At 36.2% G+C, this 23,290-nt stretch overlaps 1 protein-coding gene across 5 annotated transcripts in view; it reads right to left on the bottom strand.

Annotated features, from left to right (window-relative positions):
* The window catches only part of CCSER2 (coiled-coil serine rich protein 2), a 170,402-nt gene that overhangs the window by 95,934 nt on the left and 51,178 nt on the right, over positions 1-23,290 (bottom strand). For all 5 annotated transcript variants that reach the window (XM_019755556.2, XM_019755554.2, XM_074339719.2 and 2 more), the window contains one exon: positions 926-1,016. In XM_019755556.2, coding sequence (XP_019611115.2) covers positions 926-1,016 — 91 coding nt within the window. The remainder of the gene's footprint in view (positions 1-925; positions 1,017-23,290) is intronic.

Genomic DNA, 23,290 nt, shown 5'->3' with positions numbered 1-23,290 from the left:
GGAGGGGGTTTGAGGGCTGGTGAAAAAGGGAAAGGGATTAAGAAGTAGAAATTGGTTGTCACAAAGTATTCATGGGGATGTAGGGTATAGTATAAGGAATACAGTCAATAATATTGTAATAACTATGTATAGATTATCAAATTTAGATTAGATTTATCAGGGTAAAAGATGTGAGGGGTTTGGAGGGGAAGGGTGAAAAAGGTGAAGGCATTAAGAAATACAAATTGGTAGTCATAAAACAGTCATGGGGATGTAAAGTACAGCACAGGGAACATAGTCAATAATGTGGCAATAACTATGTATAGTGCCAGGTGGGTCCTAGACTAGTACCAACCAGGGCGATCACTTCTTAAATTATATAAATTTCTAACTACAATGCTGTACACCTAAAATTAATATAAAATAATACCGTATATCAACTGTAATTGAAAAATTTTAAAAGGGGGAAAGGTTAAGGGGAAGAGGTTAAAAAAAAAGGGTAGAATGATTCATTTAGAAGATCACCATTTTCCCAGAATTGATCTTAAATTTTTTTTCAATTTAATGATACTTACTGATGTTTCATAAATCATTTTATTTGTTTCTCTAAATGCATTTCTTAGAATTAAAATGAAATAATGGGAGGAAAAATTGGGTATGTATACAGGAAAAAAAGGTCAAATCCTATCTACCACTTACTTCATGGTATAGGTATATAAAATTATTGCATCATGCAGAAATTATATCTAAGACATACAAAATCAGGTTTTAAACACTTAATAAATTTACAATGAACCTATTTAACATCTCTGAAGATTGATTCTAAGTCTGAAAAGGCTTCCTTTTCAGATTGACATTGGGAAATCTGTAAATAACAAATATCAAATTGGCTATAGCCAAGTGGCTTAACTATGTGCCTCTGGAGGTTCAGTATGTCCCCACTTACCATTTTCAAGAGGTGCGTCCTCAGGCAGATCCACATCAAGCATAAGGTCATCATCCTCAAGGTCACACGATTCAAGATTATTCAGAATATCCTGTAAACAAAAGCGATAAAAAAATGTTATAATCTCGCTCAAGGATGTATATTATCATGAGTTGTGAAAACATGACTGCATGATAATCTGAATTCACTCAATTTTCTAAAACAAAAAGAAAAGATTGAACTGGTTTACCTGATTAAGCTATTTGTAACATCCTTCTCCTAGTCGTCCTCCCCACCAGATTCTATTTTGAAAAACTTACACCGTGCTCACTATCTGCAAGATAGTGTTCTAAGCATGTTACAAATATCATTTATTTAACCTTTAACACAACCCTATGATTTCATGACTAATGCAATTCCCATATTCTAGGTGACAAAATTAACGCACAGAGAGCCTAAACACCTGGCCAACATAGAATATGAACACAAGTGGTCTATCACCTAAGTCCACGCATTTAACAACTTCCCTGACAACATGAATAATCAAAATTAGTAACGTATCTCCCAAAATTTATTCGTATTTGGTGTGGGAGGTTGTGTTTTATTATCTCTAGGGATTAGGCAACATATGCAAAAATAACAAAATAAGCTTTTAAATATGTGATTATTCCACTCCTTTCTTATGCCAAACCTGCCTACTACTGCCTTCAGCACCACTACCAACTCCTTGGTTTGCCTTAAGTCATTATTTTCTATAATAGAACTGGAACTGTCAAACTGGTATAAGCAGCCCCTCTTGTGTTCTATTTGCAACCTTGCTAGCTATCATCTGTCCTTAGAAAAGTAGTATTTTGCTTTCAAAGACTCTTGTTCTAAAGTCTAAATAACTAAATAAGCAAAAACTAAGTTTAAGGAAAACTCAGTTTGACTTACAGCCCACTAGTCGTGGATCCTTCCAACTTAAGAACTGATCCAATACTGTATGACCATTCCTTAGTATATATAAGAAGATCCCAAATTCACAAAAACAACTTAGATTATGGCCTTTAAAAATTCTTATAGAGGGGCCAGCACAGTGGCTCCGTGCTCCTAATGCCGAAGGCTGCCGGTTCAATTCCCACATGGGCCAGTGGGCTCTCAACCACAAGGTTGCTGGTTCAACTCTTCTACTCCCGCAGGGGATGGTGGGCTGTGCCCCCTGCAACCAACAAAGGCAACTGGACCTAGAGCTGAGCTGCACCCTCCACAGCTAAGATTGAACAGACAATAACTTGACCTGGAAAAAGACCTGGAAGTACACACTGTTCCCCAATAAAGTCCTGTTCCCCTTCCCCAATAAAATCTTTAAAAACAAAAACAAAAAAACAAAAACTCATAGAAAGGGTATATCTACATCATTACAGATAATCTGAAGAAAATTAGAAATGTTCCCTATGTCAGGTACTCTATCCAAATCTTTTCAAGTTTGTGTTGCTGGGCTTTCGTTCCAGGATCCATTGAGAACTAAATAACTGGAATAACTGTAATTATTAAAAAACTAAAAAACAAAAAAAACTATGGGTAATTATCTAACCTTGGCACAAGAAAGGTATTTATTTCATATAACCTCTTTTGATCATGAAAGATTTACTATCCTTAATACAGTCTTCCTAACAAAAATCAAGAAAACAGATGAACATGAAAAAAACTGGCAAAGGCCGTAATGGACAGTTCACAAAATAAATATAAAAAATAACCAATAAATATGATGTAGGAAAGAATGCTAACACTAATGCTGATTTATCACGATTGAGAGAAATCTAGTACTCATCTATACTCCAGATAGTATTAAATTCATATAAACTTTCTGGAGTCCAATTTGTCAAATTTTAGCTAAAACTTTCCTTTTAAAGGTAAATTTTCCTTCCTAAGGATTTATGCCTTAGAGATAAACAAATGCAGAAACTGTATGTACAAGTATGGTTATTGCAGCATTGTTCAGAATGACAAAAAAGTAGAAACAACCTAAGTGCCCAACACTAGAAAAATGGTTAAACAGAAATAATGGAATAGTCATATAACCGTATTGTTAGTAAAAAAAATATAATAAAAATATATCTATAGACATGGAAAGATGTTAATTGGGGGAAAAACAGACTGGGTTGTTTCTAATGCTTTGCTCTTAAAAATAATGTTTCAATGAACCTTTGTAAGTCAAAAGTAAATTGAAACAAATGAATCTAACTGTGTATCAAGTTGTTGGCATAACACTTACAGAGAAACTATTTCAAGTGAGGGAAAAATCCTCAAACTATTTTCAGTAATTGTAATATGGATGGTAGTACAGTTATTACTCTAAGACGGTTTTGTATACATGGGTATAAATGAAAGGAGTTGTATTGGTGTTTTTTGTAAAATGGATTCTCATGTTAGGATAAGTAAACTAAAATGTAAAGAACAATGAAATTAAATAAAAATTCTACATTTGTGAATGTAAGTGGGAAGTATCAGTATGAACACAAAATGTTTTTCATCTTAAACAAAAAAAATAAATTTCTTCAACTGGAAAGGACTAGATGTTAACCGAAGGGGGGAAAAAGGTCTCTAACACTACAAATTCAGTACAGAATTACCCATTTTATGGGGAAAAAAAAAAAAAACACCAAAAAAAAACATTGTATAATATGCACACCAACTTTTTTGTAACTTTATATTTTAGGATTAAGGGTTTTTTCCTTCTTTTTTCATTTAGAGTAACTGTATTTTCTCATTTTGCGCAATAAGCACGGACTTTCATAAATTTACCCCCCCCTTTTGCCCCACAAATCATATGCTCTACAAAAACATATGACTGTGTATGCATGAGTATGTGTGAAACAAGATGATGCTGAGTGCCCCAAGCCAGATTTGACAACTAAGGACACAGCAAAGAATCAACGATAACAGGACATCATTTTCTGTCCAAAGCAGGGCTGGCTGAGACTTACCGATCAGCAAAAGGAGCACTGCCACCACTGCGCAAAAGGTGCTCAACTTCTAATAACTAAACTCTACATTTGTTTTGTGCAATTTTCTGTGGGTTTCATTTTAAAATGAAAGGTTTAAAAAAACAGTCTTAAAGAATGGGAACGAGCCTGTTCTAATGAACGTAAAAGTGATGGTATAATTATAACATCACTTTGAAAAGTTACTAAAGAAAGCCCAGTGGAAAAGGAAGGGAAGCATAATTAGCAATAGTTACAGGGAGAAAGGGAGGGAAAACCCTCCATTTTTATGCCTCAAGTTAACACTCATCAATAAATCATTACAGTATATGAAGTTTCAGAAATGTATTCAGTAACATGGAAAGAGCTCTGTAAAATGGGAGTGGGAGGAGAAGCAGATTACATATGCGTTCCATGACTTCACCTTTCATGCTAAAAAATACATTCAACTATCTAGATGATGGTAACCCAAAGAACTGTTACAATTTTCCCTACATGAGCTAGTATGTGCTTATGCTCTTTATATTTTTTCTGCTTTTTCTATAATAAGGACATAGTGCGTTTATAACAAGCAAAACTTCATGTTGGAAAAAGTCTACCTCCCTTGGCATCAACAGGCAAGTCCAAATCACACAAACATAGCCGGCTCCTGGGAACCCTGAACCCAGCCCATCCTTAACCACAATAAAAACCAGAGCTACCTGTTCCTCCCGCCTTCACTCAAGCCATTCTGGCCTGGTTTTGGTACCTACTCTGCTCTCCCCAGAAACATCTCAGTATGTGAGTAATACATCTTTTCACACTCTCTTAGTACCACTGGTGTGGCACCACTGGTCTTGGCATTCAAACAAATTTTGGAGGAGGGGAGTTGACACTGCCCCTTCATGTGGCAACCATAAGATACAATTTCAGTAATTCAACACAGATAAAAACCAAGATACAATTCTGAGCACAGGATATACTCATGTAAAAAAGACAATCCTTATCTTTGTCAAGAGTTTAAATAAATTACTCGATGATACTGCTGCCTTGGCATCCATTTTGTATGGTCAAGCAGCCTGGAGGGGCCTTGAACCCAAACTAGCCCGTCACATGAGTGTATGTGCCATAACGGCCCTGGAGTCACAGGCAAATGGGAGTTCCTGATACAGCTTCCCCAGCAGCCAGTGTGAGCGACAGTCTCCCCCGGACCCTCCCTTGGGCACTGCTTGGAGAAGACCCCTGGGGAGCCTACGGAAACCCAGCTGTTTTTGATAAATTGACCCACACAGCCTTAGCCCAGGAACCCCAAACACCCCAGCCACCAACGCTAATGAAGGCACGTGCCCCCCATCCTACCACTCTCTCTGCACCAGTACGGCCCTTTGAGGCATGCTGTGTACCTTCCCACATGGCCCCCAGAGGTGTGTCGTGGACTTTTCCCAGGATCTATGAGTAATAAACTTCTCTATTTCAATTTCCCTTGTGGTCTACTGTTGAATTGGGGTTCACCATCCAACAGCCCGGAGTTCTATTTAACAAATGTTAATTTAATAAAGTCACAACAACAACCCTACAAGGCTACTTTCTCCCTGAAACAGTTCCTTTACAGTATGGTAATTGCTCGAGTGCCATAAGTGCACATTGGATGGATATCTAAGTTTGACAAGTTAGAGACAACCTAAAACAACCTACGTAAAAGCCAAGTCAGAGACAACTGAAAGAGAAACCATATGTGGCCTCTAGAACATGAAAGAGGAGAGTACTTTCTGCATGGACAATATCATTAAGGGCAAGGAAGCAAAAAACTTAACCCATCCCAGGGGTTTGCAAAACTTTTTTAAAGGACAGGAAGTAAATACTTTAGACTTTTCAGGCCTACAGACAAAATCATGTATATTGTGTACGTATTTACTTGTATATAATAACCATTTAAAGTATAACCACTTGAAATGTAAAAAAATATAGTTCGCAGGCTGTGAAAAAAACAGGTAGTCAGTCAGATGTGGCTTACAGGATATAGTTTGCTGACCTGCTCTATTCACATAACTGCAAGTAGCTCATTAACACTTACTACGGACTGATGTTTGCACCACCCCACCCCACCAAGTTCATCTGTTGATGCCCTAACCCCCAATATGAGGGTATCTGGAAGTAGGGCCTTTGGGAGGTAATTAGGTTTAGACAAGATCATGATGGTAAGTGAGGACCCCATGATGGGATTAGTATTCTTATAAGGGAAAGAGACCAGAGCACACACTCTCTCGCCCCCTGCCACATAAAGGATACAGTGAGAAGGAAGCTGTCTGCAAGTCAGGAAGAGAGCCCTCACCAGGAACTGAATCTGCCAACATCTTGATCTTGGACTTCCAGCCTTCAGAACTGTGAGAAGTAAATGTCTATTGTGTAAGCTACTTTGTTATAGTAGCCCAAGCTAAGACAATACACAGACACAGTGTGTAAGGGGAAGAGATAAACAGTTCTACATTATTAAAGAATATGAACTCTACTTCAATGACAAAGAGTATGACTGAGGAGTTTTAAGAAATGACAAATTGAAATTTCCACTAAAGAAATATTCTGACTGCAGTGTAGAGGATGGATTTAAGTGGGAAAGAAAAATCAGTTTTGTGGCTATTGCAGAAATCATGTGACTTATGATCGTAGCCTGATGTTAATCAATGTCAATGAGAACGAAGAATAAGCAGTTATGAAACATACAAAGGAGTTAGGATCTATAGAATCCAAGTTAACTGAGAAGTAAGAAAGTAGCCATGAATGGACTCCTTGGTTCCTGGCTTGAAAATAGATGGATTCCTATTCACTGAAATAAAAGTATAAAAAAAAGAAGCCCAGATCTGGTAGGAGATGAAAGAATTAATATACAATTTTAAAACCTGATAATTTCCGAATGCCTGCTGCATCTTCAAGGAGACATGTCCAGCAGATAATTGAATATACAGGGGTATGGAATTGAGCGAAGAGATTTGAGGTGTGAAAGTCACCACCATAGATGGCAACTGAAAGATACTGAATAGTGAGTTTGACAAGAGAGACAGTGCAGAGTGAGAAGACTGGATTCTAATATCTGTATTACACAATCTTTATCATAGTCATCTTTATAGAAGGTCTACGTTTCTCCAGTATCAAATTTTGAGAAGAGCTATACCAGAGATAAGATTAACCCATTCAGTAAGGGTCCAGGAAAAGAGAGAAGTAAAAAAATTAATCTAATTTTTCTTCACAAGTCATCTCCACAGGCTAGGAACTGCATTATGACAGGAAGAAAGGAAGTCATGTAGTATGGAGACTGGTTACCATGGGAAAGACTTTCTGCTCCATGTTTGTTGTTCTTTCCTCCTCTGACTGGAAACGAACATGCACACACACACCTGTTTTAGTTGGGAGGCCATGTAGCACAACCATGAGCTGGGTGTATGACAATGTAAACCTAAATCTGTAAACTCACTGGCTTCCAAAGGCTCCCACAAGCCTCACTGGAATTAAAACTCTTAGTACATATTGGTAGAATTGTCACAGAATTCCCTTGGCCTCTGGGAATGCTGTCCCCTTCAAATAATGTAAATGGTGGGCCAATGCTTCTTTCAATGAGTTTCTCTTTCACTAATAAACTGGAGGAGAAAGCCTAAATGTTTTAGACAAATGAATGGCACAATCACCAGTTTGTTTTAATTATTATGTAATAAAATTAATTTTTCTTTTGGTATACAGTTTATGGATTTTAAAACAAATTTGTATAAACATCAATACAATCAGGACACAGACGTGTCTTCACTCAAAAAAACTGCCTTGTACTAACCAGTTATAGTCACACCCTCTACCCACACATAATCCCTGGCAAACAATGTTCTGTTGTCTATAACTATAGTTTTGTCTTTAATAATGTAACATAAATGGAGTCACACATTATCTAACCTTTTGGGACTGGCTTATTTCACTTAGGAGAATGTCTTTAAGATTCATCTAAGTCACTGAATATATCAATAATTCATTACTTTTTACTGCTGAGTAGTAATAAAAAGTACCAGTTTGTGTACCCATTTACTCATTGAAAGACATTTTGGTTTTTCCAAATTTTAGCTACTTTAAATAAAGCTACTGCAAGCATTCATGTACAGGTTTTTGTGTGAATAAGCTTTCATTTCTCTAAAGTAAATAGAGAGGAGTGAGATTGCTGGGCGATATACTGAGTACATGTTTAATTTCATCAGAAACTGCTAAACCATATCCTGGAGTTGTTGTACAGTTAGCATTCCAATCATCAATAAGACTGGCCTTTCCATATGCCCCTCACAACTTGACTGCAGACTTGAAGACTGCAGACCTTGTTTCCAGTCTGAAACCTAGGTCTCTGGTTCCAAAGGGTGCCGTGGAGACCTTATTCACAAATTCTGTTTGTCTACTCTAACCTGCCCGAGTTACCTGAATGACTGACACAGAGTACTTATCTTTGTTTTGCCTAATTTGGAATTCTTGCCGAATTGAAAAATGGTCTGAAAAGTGATGGGCATTGTTCAAAAACACTATAAGGCAAACAAACAATCCACAGTCACCCTGGGTCAAAAGATGGCAATTGAGACACATGCTGAAAGACTGAGAGAAAAGGCTGAAGAGTTTCTTTGGGAAATTAGGTGATTCAAAAGTGCCACGGATACTGGGGAATTTGGAAAGCCACAAAAATGCCCAGGCAGGATGCATTCTGAGTAAAGACCTAAGAAGACCCAAAGTTTTCAACTCTGGCTGATTTCCAGGCTCAGAAGTAGCAAGTGAAGGCTAAGGTAGAATGTAAATGGTCAGGCTAAGCACTGAAGAACCCCAACACAGAGTCAATATGCAAAGACAAACACAATGAAAGGTTTTCTACAAATTTTGACTTTGAGATTCTATTTTTCATTTTACTTCCTTATATTTCTTTGTTCTTTCTCTACCTGCCTCCCTCTTTCTTTCTCTTCTTCCCTTCCTCTCTCTTACTCTCACTCTCCTTCTGTCCCTTTTTTCCTTCTTTCTTTCTTCTTCTTTTTTTTGGCTTTTGGCAGTCAACAAAATCGCTGCATAAAACACTAAACAAACACAAGCTATGTAACACTGCCTTCATAGACCCCACATGATAAGATGAGAGACTTTACAAAAATACTTTATAAAAGTCACTAAAAAGCAAGCAGCTGTAGCATACAGCAAGTAACAAAAACAAACCCTAAGGAAAGTGAAGAATATGATTTCCAGTGTTACCACATTAAAATACTTAAAATGTTCAGTTTTCAACAAAAACTTAGAGGCATGAAAAGAAAGTATCATCCATTTACAGAAAAAAAATATATTAACAGAAATGATCCCTGAGGAAGTCCAAGCACTGAACTTAACAGACGAAGACTTTAATTCAACAGTCTTAAATATGCTCAAAGAGCTAAAGAAAACCATAGGCAAAGGATATCTAACTAAGTACAGAATATCAGAGAAGAGTACAGCATAAAAGAGGGAAAACAGAAATTCTGGAGGTGAAAGTATAACAACCTAAATGAAAAACTCAATAAAATTTCTGGATATATATCCAAAATAATTGAAAGCAGGATCTCAAAGAGATATTTACACCTCCACGTTCACTGCAGTATCATTCACAAATCACGAGGTGGAAACAACCTAAATGTCTATCAACAGGTGAATGAACAAATAAAATGTGGTATAGCCGTAAAATGGAGTATCATTCAGTCTTAAAAAAGGAGGAAAGCCTGCCAGAGTCAACAACATGGATGAACCTTGAAGACATTACGATAAGCAAAACAGGCCAATCACAAAAAGGCAAATATTGCATGATTCCACTTAAATAAAGTATCAAGTAGTTAAACTCAAAGTACAGTAGTGGCTGCCAGGGGCTGGGGGAAGAGGGAAAAGGAGTCTATTCATGAATACAGTTCCAGTTATGCAAGGTAAAAAACGTTCTAGAGATCTGCTGCACACAATAATTAATGCTACTAAACTGTACACTTTAAAATGGCTAAGATGGTAAATTTTATGTACTTTTTTTAACCACAATTAAAAATTTAGAAAGAAAAAAACAACTCACAATTCTTAAGAATTAAGGGATTATACAGTTGTAACTTACATTTATTGAATACCTACTTGATTCAAGGTACTGTGGTAAGCATGTCTATTATTTCATTTAGTCCTCATGAAAAAAAGAAATCACTAGCAGATTTGAGTAGGGAAAAGAAAGAATCAGCAAATCTGAGGAGTGGTAAATTGTTATTCAGACTGAGAAAAAGGAAAAAAAAAAAATGAAGAAAAGTAAAAAGTCTAAGAGACTTTTAAAACACAGTAAGGCATTCCAACATATGTATGATGAGAACTTCAGGAGGAGGAGAGAGTGAAAATCAGGTAAAAAGAATATTTGAAAAACTGATGGCCAAAAATTTCTCAGATTTTCAAAAAAGCATGAATTGACACACTGAAGTAGCAAAATGAATTACAAAAAGGATAAATGCAGACAGCCCCACCAAGACACATTATATTCAAATTGTGAAAAGCCAAATCAAAGTGAAAATATTTAAAGCAGCAAGAGAGAAGCAATGCATTATGTTCAAAGGATACACGGTAAGATGAACAGCCGAGTTCTCATCACAAAGCATAAAGCCAAAAGGCAGTGGGATGGCATTTTTAAAGTGCTGAAAGAAAAAACTCAACCAAGAATGTAATGTCCAGGAGAACGATCCTTCTAAAATAAAGAAGAAATGAGGAATAAGATTGAAAAAACAAACAAACAAAAACAGAGTTGACAACTAGTAGGCCTGCCTTATAAAAACACTATTAGGAATCATTCAGGCAGAAATGAATGGACAATAGAAAAAACTTGAAGCCACACTGAAACAAACAATAAAAACCTTTAAAAAAAAATCTAGAAAGTTTAAATCATAGATTATAAAAACCAGTATTATTGTACTTTTGGTTTATAATTGTTCTTTTTATTTCCTACATGATTTAAAAGACAAATACATAATAGGAAAATTGTAAGTCCATGTTAATGGGCACACAATGTATTAAGATAAATTTGTGTGACAATAACATAAAGAAAAGGGAACATAATTGTATAGGAGCAGAGTGTTTCTATCCTGTTGAAGCTAAGTTGGTATCAATTCAAACTAGACTGATATCAATTTAGGATTTTCATTGTAATTCCCAGATAACCAAAAAAAAAAAAATTTAAATGTGTACATAAAAGAAAATTAGAAGAAAATCAAAATGGTACACTGCAAAAAATCAGTTAAACACAAAAAAGGGAAGTAATGGAGGAAATGATAAACAAGAAAAGTATGAAACATACAGAAAACAAATAGCAAAATGATGTAACTATGTCATTACTTAAACACTGATGTAAATGTAAATGAGTTAAACATTCCAATCAAATGGCAGAGATTGCCAGTGTGGTTCAAAGTTAAAAAAAAAAAAAAAAATCCAACTACCCAGTTACCTTGGGCTCACTTTATATCCAAAGACACATACAGTTTAAAAGTGTATGTTCTTTGCAAATAGTAATGAAACGACAACAAGGGCGCCTACACTAGTATCAGACAAAATACTTTAAGTCAAAAACTATTACAAGAGGGCCGGCCTGGTGACTCAGGGGGTTAGAGCTCCATGCTTCTAACTCCTAAGGCTGCCGGTTCGATTCCCACATAGGCCAGTGGGCTCTCAACCACAAGGTTGCTGGTGCAACTCCTCGAGTTCCACAAGGGATGGTGGGCTCCGCCCCATACAACTAAGATTGAACACAGCACCTTGAGCTAAGCTGCCTCCCAGATGGCTCAGTTGGTTGGAGCGTGTCCTCTCAACCACAAGGTTGCCGGTTTGACTCCCGCAAGGGATGGTGGGCTGCACCCCTGCAACTAGAAACGGCAACTGGACCTGGAGCTGAGCTGCGCCCTCCACAACTAAGACTGAAAGGACAACAACTTGAAACCGAACGACACCCTCCACAACTAAGATTGAAAGGACAACAACTTGACTTGGAAAAAGGCCTGTAGTACACACTGTTCCTCAATAAAGTCCTGTTCTCCTTCCCCAATAAAATCTTTAAAAAAAAAACTATTACAAGAGACGAAGAAGGATATTATGTATAAAAGGTGAATTAATCAAGAAGATATCCAATTATAGACACATACAACCAACCAATCAACAGAGCAAAATATATGAAGCAAACATTGACAAATGTGAAGGGAGAAACAGAGTTCCATGATAATACATGGAAAAGTCAATCACACTTGGAATAATGGACGGAATATCTAGATGTAAGAATATTATGGAAATTGAGGTCTTGAACAATATTGGACCTGAAAGATATATAAATATATAATAAAAATTCACACAATACAAGCAGAATACACATTTTTCTTACATGCACATGAACTATTCTTTAAGCTATACCATGTGTTATTCATAAAACAATTATCAATAATTTTAAAGAGACTAAAATTATAAGAAGAATCTTCTTGATCAAAATGTAATGAAATTACAGTCTGGCCCGGTGGCTCGGGTGGCTCGGGTGGTTAGAGGGCCGTGCTCCTAACGCCAAGGTCGCTGGTTCGATTCCCACATGGGATAGTGAGCTACGCCCTCTACAGCTAAGATTGTGAACAACGGCTCTCCCTCAGCTGGGCTGCTGTGAGCAACTAGAGGTAGACACTGGCTGCTGTATGCTGCCAGGAGCGGACGGTGGGCTGCGTGAGTGGCCAGCAGCCAGCAAGAGCTGCCGTAAGCTACTGTGAGCAGCCACCTACAACCAGTGACTGACCCTCAGCCCTGGGGGAGCGCAAGGCTCATAATACCAGCATGGGCCAGGGAGCTGTGTCCTATACAACAAGACTGACAAACAACGGCTTGAACCGGAGTGGGGGGGCGGGGGAAAGCAGAAGAAGGGGGGAAAAAAATAAATTACAAATCATAACAGAAAGAAATCTGAAGAATTTATATATGTGGAAACTGAACAACATATTCTTAAACAACCAATGAATCAAAGGAAAAATCATCACAGAGAAATTGGAAAATGCATAGAGAAAAATTAAAAAGAAAACACGACATATCAAAATTTATGGAATGCAGCAAAAGCAGTCCTCAGAAGAAAATTTATAGCAGCATATGCCTACATTAAAAAGAGAAAATATAAAAAACAGTAACCTAACTTTACAGCTTATGGAGCTAGACAAATAATAAAAAGCTAAACTCAAAGGTAGAAGATGGAAAGAAATAATAAAGACTAGTGCAGAAAAAATAGAAAACAGAGAAACAGAAAATCAATGAAACCAAAAGATGATTATTTGAAAAGAATAAAATTGACAAACCTTTAGCTTTATTGACAAAGAAAAAAAAAAAACACACACCAAAGCATCTAAAATCAGAAGGGAAACAGAGGACATTACTACCAGTCTTAGAGAGAAGGGGAAAAAAAGGATTTTAAGAGAATATTATGATCAATAGTACACAAATTAATTAAGATAAATGGTAAAATTTCTGGAAGCATAAAAATTACCAAAATGACTCATAAAAATACAGAAAATCTTAAACTAATAACAAGACATAATCAGTAATCAAATATCTCCCAATAAAGAAAACTACCAAATCAGTAGCTTAACTGTTGAGTTCTATCAAACATTTAAGGAAAAATTAACACCAATCCTTTCCAAACTCTGCAGAAAAAAATCAAAAACACTTCCTAACTCATTCTATAAGTCCAGAATTACCCTCATACAAAAGCTAGACCAAAACCTACAAGAAAACTACAGACCAATATCCTTATGAATATGGAGGTAAACATACCAATACAAGCAAATTCAATCAGCATACCAAAAGAATTACATAACATAAAAAGTGGGATTTATCCCAGAAATACAAGAACAGTTCAATATATGAAAATCAATTAATGTAATACACCATATTAAGAGAAGGAAAGAAAAAAACACCCCATCATGTCAATTGACGCCCCATCATGTCAATTTTATCAGATGTATCTGATAAAATTGAACATCCTTTCATAATAAAAATAATAAAAATACTCAGAAAATTAGGAACAAAACTAAACTTTAACATGATAAAAGGCATATGAAAACCCATACTTAACATATTCAATAGTGAAAGTTGAAAGATTTTTCCATAAATCAGGAACAAAACAAGAATGCATGCTTTCACCACTGCTATTCAAGAATGTACCGGAAGTTCTAGCCAGAATAATTACACAAGAAATTGAAATAAAAGGCAACTGAACAGGAAAGAGAGAAATAAAACTATCTTTCACAGATGACATGATCATATATATAAAAATAGAAAATCCCAAAGAATTCACAGAAGAACTACTAGAGGTAATAATAAATTCAGCAGAGTTGCAGAGTAAAATATCAACACACAAAAATCAGTTGTTTTTTCTATATGCCAAAGGAACAATCCAACAAGGAAATTAAGGAAACTATTCTATTTAATATAGATAGCATCCAAAAGAACAAAATACAGGTGACCCTTGAACAATACAAGCTTAAATTGTGAGTCCACTTATACATGGGTTTTAAACATCTCTGTTTAAGTGAACCCCCACAGTTCATATCAAACTAATATCACATGACTCAATGCCCCAACACTCTAATCATGTTTGTTTTTTCTTGTGTGGCCTACCCTGATCCTAAGTCACCTCATTAGCATAAACTATAAGAGCCCACCATGAACAAAAATATTCTAATCAATTGGGAAATTCCAAAGACGTAGAGGTTTCCATGCATGAATTGGAGATAAAAGCAACTACATTCCTTATCATACAACACAAGACTTACTATAAGACAAAACAAGACAATAATCAAGACAGCATGTTATTGGCAAAAGAACAGACACTTAGATCAACAGAACATAAAAGAGAGCTCAGAAGCAGACTTGCACAAATATATTCAACTGATTCTGACAAAGGAGCAAAGGTAATTCAATGCAGAAAAAAGTCTTTTCAACAAATAGTGTGGGAACTCTTAGACAAAATTACAGTTGACCCTTGAAACACAGGTTTGAACTGCAGGAGTCCACTTATATGTGGATTTTTTTCAATAAAAACTGTAAATGTACTTTCTCTTCCCTGTGATTTTCTTAATAACATTTTTTCTCTAGCTTACTTTATTGTAAGAACACAGTATATAATACATATAACATATAAAATATGTGTTAATCGACTGTTTATGCTATCAATAAGACTTTTAAGTCAACAGCGCGCTATCGGTAGTTAAGTTTTTGGATAGTCAAAAGTAATAACACAGATTTTCAATTGTGCGAGTGTCAATTCCCCAACCATCACACACCATTCAAGAGCCATCCATATTTGCAAAAAAGAAGAAAAAAATCAACCTAAATGCAGGTGTTACACAAAAATTAACTCAAAATGGATAGAACAAAATGTAAAATACAAAACTGTAAAACTTCTTGAAGTAAAGAAAAGTACAAGAAAAACTACACGACCTTTGGTTTGCTGATGATTTTTTAACTATACCAATAGCATGATCTATGAAAGAAAAACTCGATAAGTTGGAATTTATTAAAACTTCTGCTCTGTGAGAGACACTTTTAAGAGAATGAAAGAACAAAGCACAGCCTGGGAGAAAATATTTGCAAAACATATCTGATAAAAGACATATCCAAAATTTACAAAGAACTCTTACAATCTCAACAAAAAGAAATCAATTAAAAAATGAACAAAAGACCTAAACTGACACTTTATCAATGACATACAGATGACAAATAGGCATATAAAAAGATGGTCAACATCAATTGTTATTAGGAGATGGCAAATTTAAAGCACTGAGTACCACTGTACACCTAGTAGAATACCTCAAATCCAAAACACTGGTAGGGAGGGGTTCGACTGCTGATGATGATGCAGAGCAATGGATATTCTCACAGCTAGTGGGAAGCAAAACAGTACAGCTACTTTGCAAAACAGTTTGGCACCTTCTTACAAGGCCAAACATAGTCTTACCATATGATCAAACAATCGCACTCTGGTATTTTCCCAAATGAGTTGAAAACATCAATCCACACAAATACCTGCACGTGAGTACTAAGGGAAGCTTTATTCATAATTGCCCCCAAACTGGAAGCAACCAACATGTCCTTTTATAGCTGAGTGGGTAAACAAACTGTGGTACATCCATACAAAATAGTATTATTCATCAATAAAAAAAAAAAGAGGTATCGAGCCACAAAAAGACATGGATAAATATTAAATTATTGCTAAATGAAAGAAGTCAGTATGAAAAAGCTATATGCTGTATGATTTCAATTTTACAACATTCTTAAAAAGGCAAAACTATAGAGACAGTCTACAGATCAGTTTGCCAGGCGCTCAATGAGGGGAGGGACAAATAGATGAAGCATAGGAAACGTTTTAGGATGGTGAAACCATTCTTTATAATATTGTAACAGTGAATGTGAGACATGAACCATTTATCAAAATCCACTGAACTTACAGCACAAAGAGTAAACTTCAATGCATGCAAAATTAAAAAAAAAATTCTTTTAGGAGGTCAGGGTCCTTGGAGGGAATGAAGAATGTGATAAAAGTTTAAATACATTATAAATGTATGAAACAACCTCACCTAAGTAGCTCTGGGAATGACTGGCGTCTGTAAGACTAAAGGCAAAGGAATTCTATACAAGCACACTACGCTAGTTGATAATGGTGTTTCCTGTGGGGATATAAATGAACAGTTCTGAAATGACTATACACATATACTGGAATTGAACAATTAAGTACATAAATGGCTGATGGTAAGCAGCAAGTTTCTTACTGGGTGGGAAGTAACAAACAAGCGAGGAGAAGAAGCAAGAATGATGCATACAGTAATGAATCAGAGTTGGAGACATCAGCATATGGACTCATACTTAGCTTAAAATACAGGTGGCTACATACAGAAATATTTACAGATATCTGTATGTACATACTCGACTCGCATACACAGGGTTAGTACACACATCTCCTTGCTCTTTCAGCTGACAGAGCCTAGAAGCACACCTCACATCCAAATTTCAGTTTCTATACCAATTTCCAATTAAAGGAACCAGGGTTCTTTGAAGAATCGACCACTGAGGCGGGAAATATACATGATGAGCCTGGAGCAGCTTGTAGTGTCAGAAAGTTTAAAAAAAAAAAGTGTTCAAAAACAAAATAACAAAAAAAATAATAGGGGTATAGCTTAGAACCAAAAATATATAAGTCCATACTGATATAAAGAAATGATTAAGGCCGGCCCGGTGGCTCAGACTGTTGGAGCTCCATGCTCCTAAAGCCCAAGGGTGCTGGTTCGATTCCCACATGGGCCAGTGGGCGCTCAACCACAAGGTTGCCAGTTCAACTCCTCGACTCCCACAAGGGATGGTGGGCTCCGCCACCTGCAACTAAGATTGAACAAGGCACCTTGAGCTGAGCTCCCGCTGAGCTCCCAGATGGCTCAGTTGGTTGGAGCGCGGTTGCAGGTTCGACTCAACCACAAGGTTGTCGGTTCCACTCCTGCAAGGGACGGTGGGCTGCGCCCCCTTCAACTAGCAAAGGCAACTGGACCTGGAGCTGAGCTGCGCCCTCCACAACTAAGACTGAAAGGACAACAACTTGAAGCTGAACGGCACCGGAGCCTCCACAACTAAGATTGAAAGGACAATAACTTGACTTGGAAAAGTTCCGGAAGTACACACTGTTCCCCAATAAAGTCCTGTTTCCCTTCCCCAATTAAAAAAGAAAGAAAGAAATGATTAAACAAATGAGGGAGAAGAGACAAATCTCTTCCTGTTACACAGCAGAAATCCAAGTAAATCACGTAGATACTCCACCCTTTGGACATAGTAACTAGCTACCCTTAAACATGGACTGCTCATAGTGATTTCTTCCAAAAACTACAGCACAGAAAGAGAGGAAAAAAGAACAACTTTATTGCGGCGAACCTGACAAACACTACCTCAAATGAAATCAAGTGGTAAGTCATATGGATAGTATGTACCCTTGATATGATGTAATGAGAATGTATTTTATGTCTGTGGTCTTCCTTCCAAAAATATACTACCCCAGTCTAATGATAAGAAAAGCATCCGACAAATCCCAGTTGGGCAATACTCTACGAAAAATTTGACTAGTACTCCTCAAAACTGCGAAGGCCATCAAAAACAAGGCAAGTCCGTGAAACTGTCACAACCAAGAGGAGACATGACTACTAATTATAACACAGTACCCTGAATGGGATCTTGGACAGAAAGAGAAGGGAAAAACTGAGACTATCTGAATAATATGGACTTGAAGTAATAAGATAGCAATATTGTTTCATTATTGTGACAAACATACCATATTAATGTAATATGCTAAGAACGGGGGAAAATGGATGACGGCTATATAGGAACTGTTTATACTACCTTTGCAATAATTTGTAAATCTAAAACTGTTCTAAAATGAAGTTTACTAAAAAATGAACATTTATTGGATTCTTAAGATATTAAGATATTACTGTTAACTTTTAACAAGTACAATAATGAAACTAATTACGTCTTAATAAGAGTACTTATCTATTAGTAAGGCACTCAGAAATAACTACTAGTAAGAAATTCAGAAATATTTACATATAAGTACACATTTACATATAAATATTTTATGACACTTAAATCATGACAATGTCTAAGACATGCTCAAAAATATCCCAGTGGAGGAAAGGAGTGGGTGAATAGGAATATAAATGAATAAAGACCATGATCTAATCATTGTTGAAGTTCAGTAATTAGCAAAATGAACCCCCATGATTCTTCTCCCTAGGTCTGAGTATGTTTGAAATTTTCCATAAAGCGTTAAGTAACTGCCTGATTTAAAAATTTAACAAAAAGGGCCAGAAAATAAACTCTAGAAAATCTCTCAAAAAGACAAAAGACAAAGAAAAAAAAAGGAAAAGAACAAAGGTTAAAAAATGAATAGAAAATAAGAGAAAAGAGGCTCATATGAGCTCTAATAATCAATTATCCAGAAGTTATAGAAAAATGGCACAGAAACAATGGAGGAGATAAAATGATCCAAAAAAAAGAAAGAAAAACTTCCAAATCTGAACAAGACAATGGCACAAATTCCTCATTTAAGAAGGGTTCAAAACACTATTTTCTTGTTTACAATTATTAACTCGTAGGTATCCAAAACATATTTAGTGAGTGAAAATAAATAAATCCAGACTAATGGCCCCAGTAACTTCCAATACAGTGTTGTTCTTCCTTGTCTCCCACTCCCATCATGACACCAAAAAATTCCTGCCTAGCAAAATTGCAGACGTAGTATTGCTATGAGACTCTTCCTGGAAAAAGGATGAGGCAGTTAGTCTAACCCTAAAGAAAACTCAAATGGCCAGATGTGGTGAGAGTGATCAAATTGAAATAAGCTTATAAAGTATCACCACACTACAAGCATTATACAGAAGAAACTTCCTTCAAGTAGAGCTGGTTCCCAGACCAAGAGAACAGAACAACAGGGCTCTGTTGGTGTGTCTACACAAATTCTTTACAAAGAACACCCTACAAAACAAAATCTTTACTTAAAAAAAAATACTGTTCATCATTGTATGCCCTATGAATAATAACTAGAAAGAGAAAACGTCAGCTGTAGCTCAGTTCTCTATAAATTTCTCTTTTGCTCTCAAGAAATTATTATCTTAGATTTTCCTCCATTCTCCCCAGGAACAAACTTACCTTAACACCTAGGAACACCTTAAAAAAAATAAATACAACATATAAGGTCACAAGCCTAAGAGCTCCAGAGAAAGAAATAACTACTCGCTACTTAATTTTGAGGTCTCCATGCTGAAATTATGATGTCTCACAAAATACTTTATTCTACTGCAATAAAAATAGGAATTCCAGAGGAATGAAATAATTTTCCTGACAAACAGAATACCCCTGAAATCTGTGAGTGTTGGGTTACATGGCAAAAGAGAAATTAAGGTTGCACATGGAATTATGGTTGCCAGTCAGCTGACCTTAAAATAGGAATATTATCCCGGATTATCTAGGCAGGTCAACATAATCTCTCCTTGGAGTACAAGAAGAGGCAGGAGAAGAAAGGAAGAGGAAGAATGTCAGGAAGATGCAGGATTGCTCGCTTTAAAGATGGAGGAAGGGGGGCCATGATTCAAAGGTAGCTGCCTAGCATTTGGAAAAGACAAGGGCTCTTGAGCCTCCACAAAGAAATGCAGCCCTGGTCACCTTGATTTTAGCCCACTGAGACCTGTGTCTGATTTCTAACCTACAAAACTGTAAGATAATAAATTTGTATTGTTTTAAGACACTAGTTTGTGGCAATTTGTTACAACAGCAGGAGAAAACTAATATATTCCATTTTCCTAAATTGTATAATTAGACTTGTTTTTCTGTTTCAAATCCAATCATATCCCCATTGCCTATACTTTTCATAATTTAAATATTGGTTCCCTCCTTTCTGTGGTACTTTCCAGTGGGCTGAAAGAGAGACAGGCCAACATATAGGCACATTAGCACCTGAAAAGAAAGGACGGAACTTGTTTGGGCCTTGTACTGGTTGCAGATAAACTCTCCCTGCACTTCCTGTCTTGTAATGTGTTGTGGACCTCAGCAGTAAGCCCAAGTCATGTTCTGCTTGACCTGACTTAATCCTTTTCAAAGTTTACTTTAGCCATTACAGGTTTCAGATGAGTAATTTTAGCTACATTGATTATAATGGTGGGTGGCAGATTTCAAGTAATATGTATGTTTGTGAAGTGTTTAGCTCAGCTACTCCATGGTTTGCTGCCTTGGCATCCATTTTGTTTGGCCAAGCAGCCTGCAAGGACCTAAAACTGACAGTAACCCTTGTGTAAGTGCAATCCCCAAATACAGCCTGCAGTCACAAGTAAATGTAAGTTCCTGCCTCTCACCACCTTCCCCTGGAGAGACCAGCCCTTGATAAGTGCACCCTCATGGAGCTTACTAAAAATTAGCTCTTAGCTCTTCCTGGTTTGAATTGACCCATCCAGCCTTAGCCCAGGCACTCTAAGGCACTCTAATAAAGGCATGTGGCCCAGGTTCTGTCACTGTCTCATCCTGTACCTCGCCTTGACCTTCCAGTGTGGCCCCTGGAGGCATGCGGTGTACTTCCTTCAGGACCTGTGAACACTGTGTTTCCCCGAAAATAAGACCTAACCATCAGCTCTAATGTGTCTTTTGGAGCAAAAATTAATGTAAGACCCGGTATTATATTATATTATATTATATTATATTATATTATATTATATTACATTATATTCTATTATAAGACCTGGTCTTATATTAAAATAAGACCGAGTCTTACATTAATTTTTGCTCCAAAAGACTCATTAGAGCTGATGGTCTGGCTAGGTCTTATTTTCAGGGAAACACGATAGTAATTTTCTCTACCTTAATTTCTTTTGTGGTCTTTTGACTCACCATCCAGCACCCTGGGGTTCTACTTAACAAATGTTGATTAAACAAAATCATAACTCTGTTTAATAAATCATAATGTAAATGCATTAGTGATTTAGTGTAGTCCTTTTGTTGGATGGAAAAATGAGTGTATTAGTGATTTAATATAGTCCTCTTGTTGGATGATGTAAAAATGAATGTATTTAACGGCCCAAATTTCTTTCGTAACCTGAATTTCCTTCTTTTAGATTCAATCTTCTGTACTTAAACCAGTCAAGTTACAGTGTATCAGTGCGTGCCTATTCTAGCTGAGCATCACACTTACTGCATATTACATCTAATGGAGCGTCAGAAATATGAAGGGAAGTATTTCTTTTTGTTTTATTACACTGTAGAATTTCACATCTTAAGCACACTGTATGTTTTTTTGGGGGGAGGTGGTTGTAATAAAAAAAAAATCTTAGGATGAAATTCATGACTATATATTATGGTAACCTCATAGATTTATTAATTATAGCATTTAAGATTTGCCCGTAAGTTCTGGATAAGAGTGGACGGTGACTGGAATGTTCTAGGAAAACAGAGTATCAGGAGTAACAACCACCAGATTTTAATACTGACTAGTACTTTCATATGCAGCAGTTTCTAAACAGTTGACTAAGAGCTGGTATGGACATAGGTAAGGTGACAGAAACTTTTCTTTATTTAAATTACAAAAATAAGTGTGTATTAGGATAGTTGTTGCAGCAGTTTATAATTGCACAATATAGAAAATAAACTTAACGCCCATTACTGGTGGAGTAACAATGAATAAATAATGTAATCTATAAATAATGTAAATGAAGTACTATACAGTGGTAAAAAAAAAAAAAAAAAAAAAAACAATGAGGGAGATCTCTATGAAATGATATGAAGTAAATCAAGAATGTAAATGAACAATGATGTGTGTGGGGGGAACCTCAAAATGAAATATAAACACTAACAAATGAAACTACCAGGATTAGAAATGAGTAATAAGAACTGAAAGAATTAACCTAAGTAAATATCACTTGTCTTTTCAGTTTGAAATAAAAGATTTTCTTCCTTTCCACCTTCTTAATTCCCTAGTTTTGTCTCCAACTATTCTCCATCTCACACTTTACACTCTTAGCAATGCTGACATTCTAGTACATCATGATTTTGTGTTACCTCCATGCCACTGTACATGCTGTTCCCTATGCTTAAAACGCTCACCTTCTCTTTTCCTTGGCCAGTTGGTCAACTTTCTATGAAACTCATTCTTTGAAACTCAGCTCTGATGTTACTTCCTCTTCAAAATCTTCTGGACACACACACACACACACACACACACACACACACAGTTATACCTCCCTTCTGTGTTACTGTAGGACCATATGCATACTAACCATAGCGTGCATGATATCACTTATAAAACTATACTCTGACAATCTCTATACATCTGCCTATCATACAACACTTAATTTAATGAATTCATTAAACACAAAGACAGCCTTATCCATATCAGTATTTTCAGCACTTAACAATATACCTGGGACACAGTAGAAACTCAAGAAATAATTACTGAATTGAACTTCATATTGTAATAGACTTAATCTACAAGAAATAATATAGAGTGAAGAAAATTATTACGTTTGAAGGGTCACAACAACTATACTTGATAAATTTAAACTTTTTTTTCAAATGTAAAAGCTGTATTAACAGGACAAAAAGAAGTTATGCTAATAATTAAATGCACATGGAAGACTCATTAGTTCAGCAAAAAAATATGAATTAGGAAAAATTTAGTTTCCTCAACTCATTCTGTCCCTTATCTGTAAAATGAATGAATTGGATTAAATCCCTTCTCTACCTTTAAATTCTGTATTCTGTTTCGGGGCACAGCTGAAGTGTCAGTATCAGTTTGAGATTTGAATTTACCTATATTATGACGGTCTCAACGTTCTGTAAGCTGTCCCTCCACTATCACATTTATGCCAACATC

Source organism: Rhinolophus sinicus, chromosome 15, assembly GCF_057876585.1.
Source record: "Rhinolophus sinicus isolate RSI-liver-muscle chromosome 15, RSI-T2T, whole genome shotgun sequence".
Taxonomy (NCBI): domain Eukaryota; kingdom Metazoa; phylum Chordata; class Mammalia; order Chiroptera; family Rhinolophidae; genus Rhinolophus; species Rhinolophus sinicus.
This window is presented reverse-complemented; position numbering and strand designations above follow the sequence as displayed.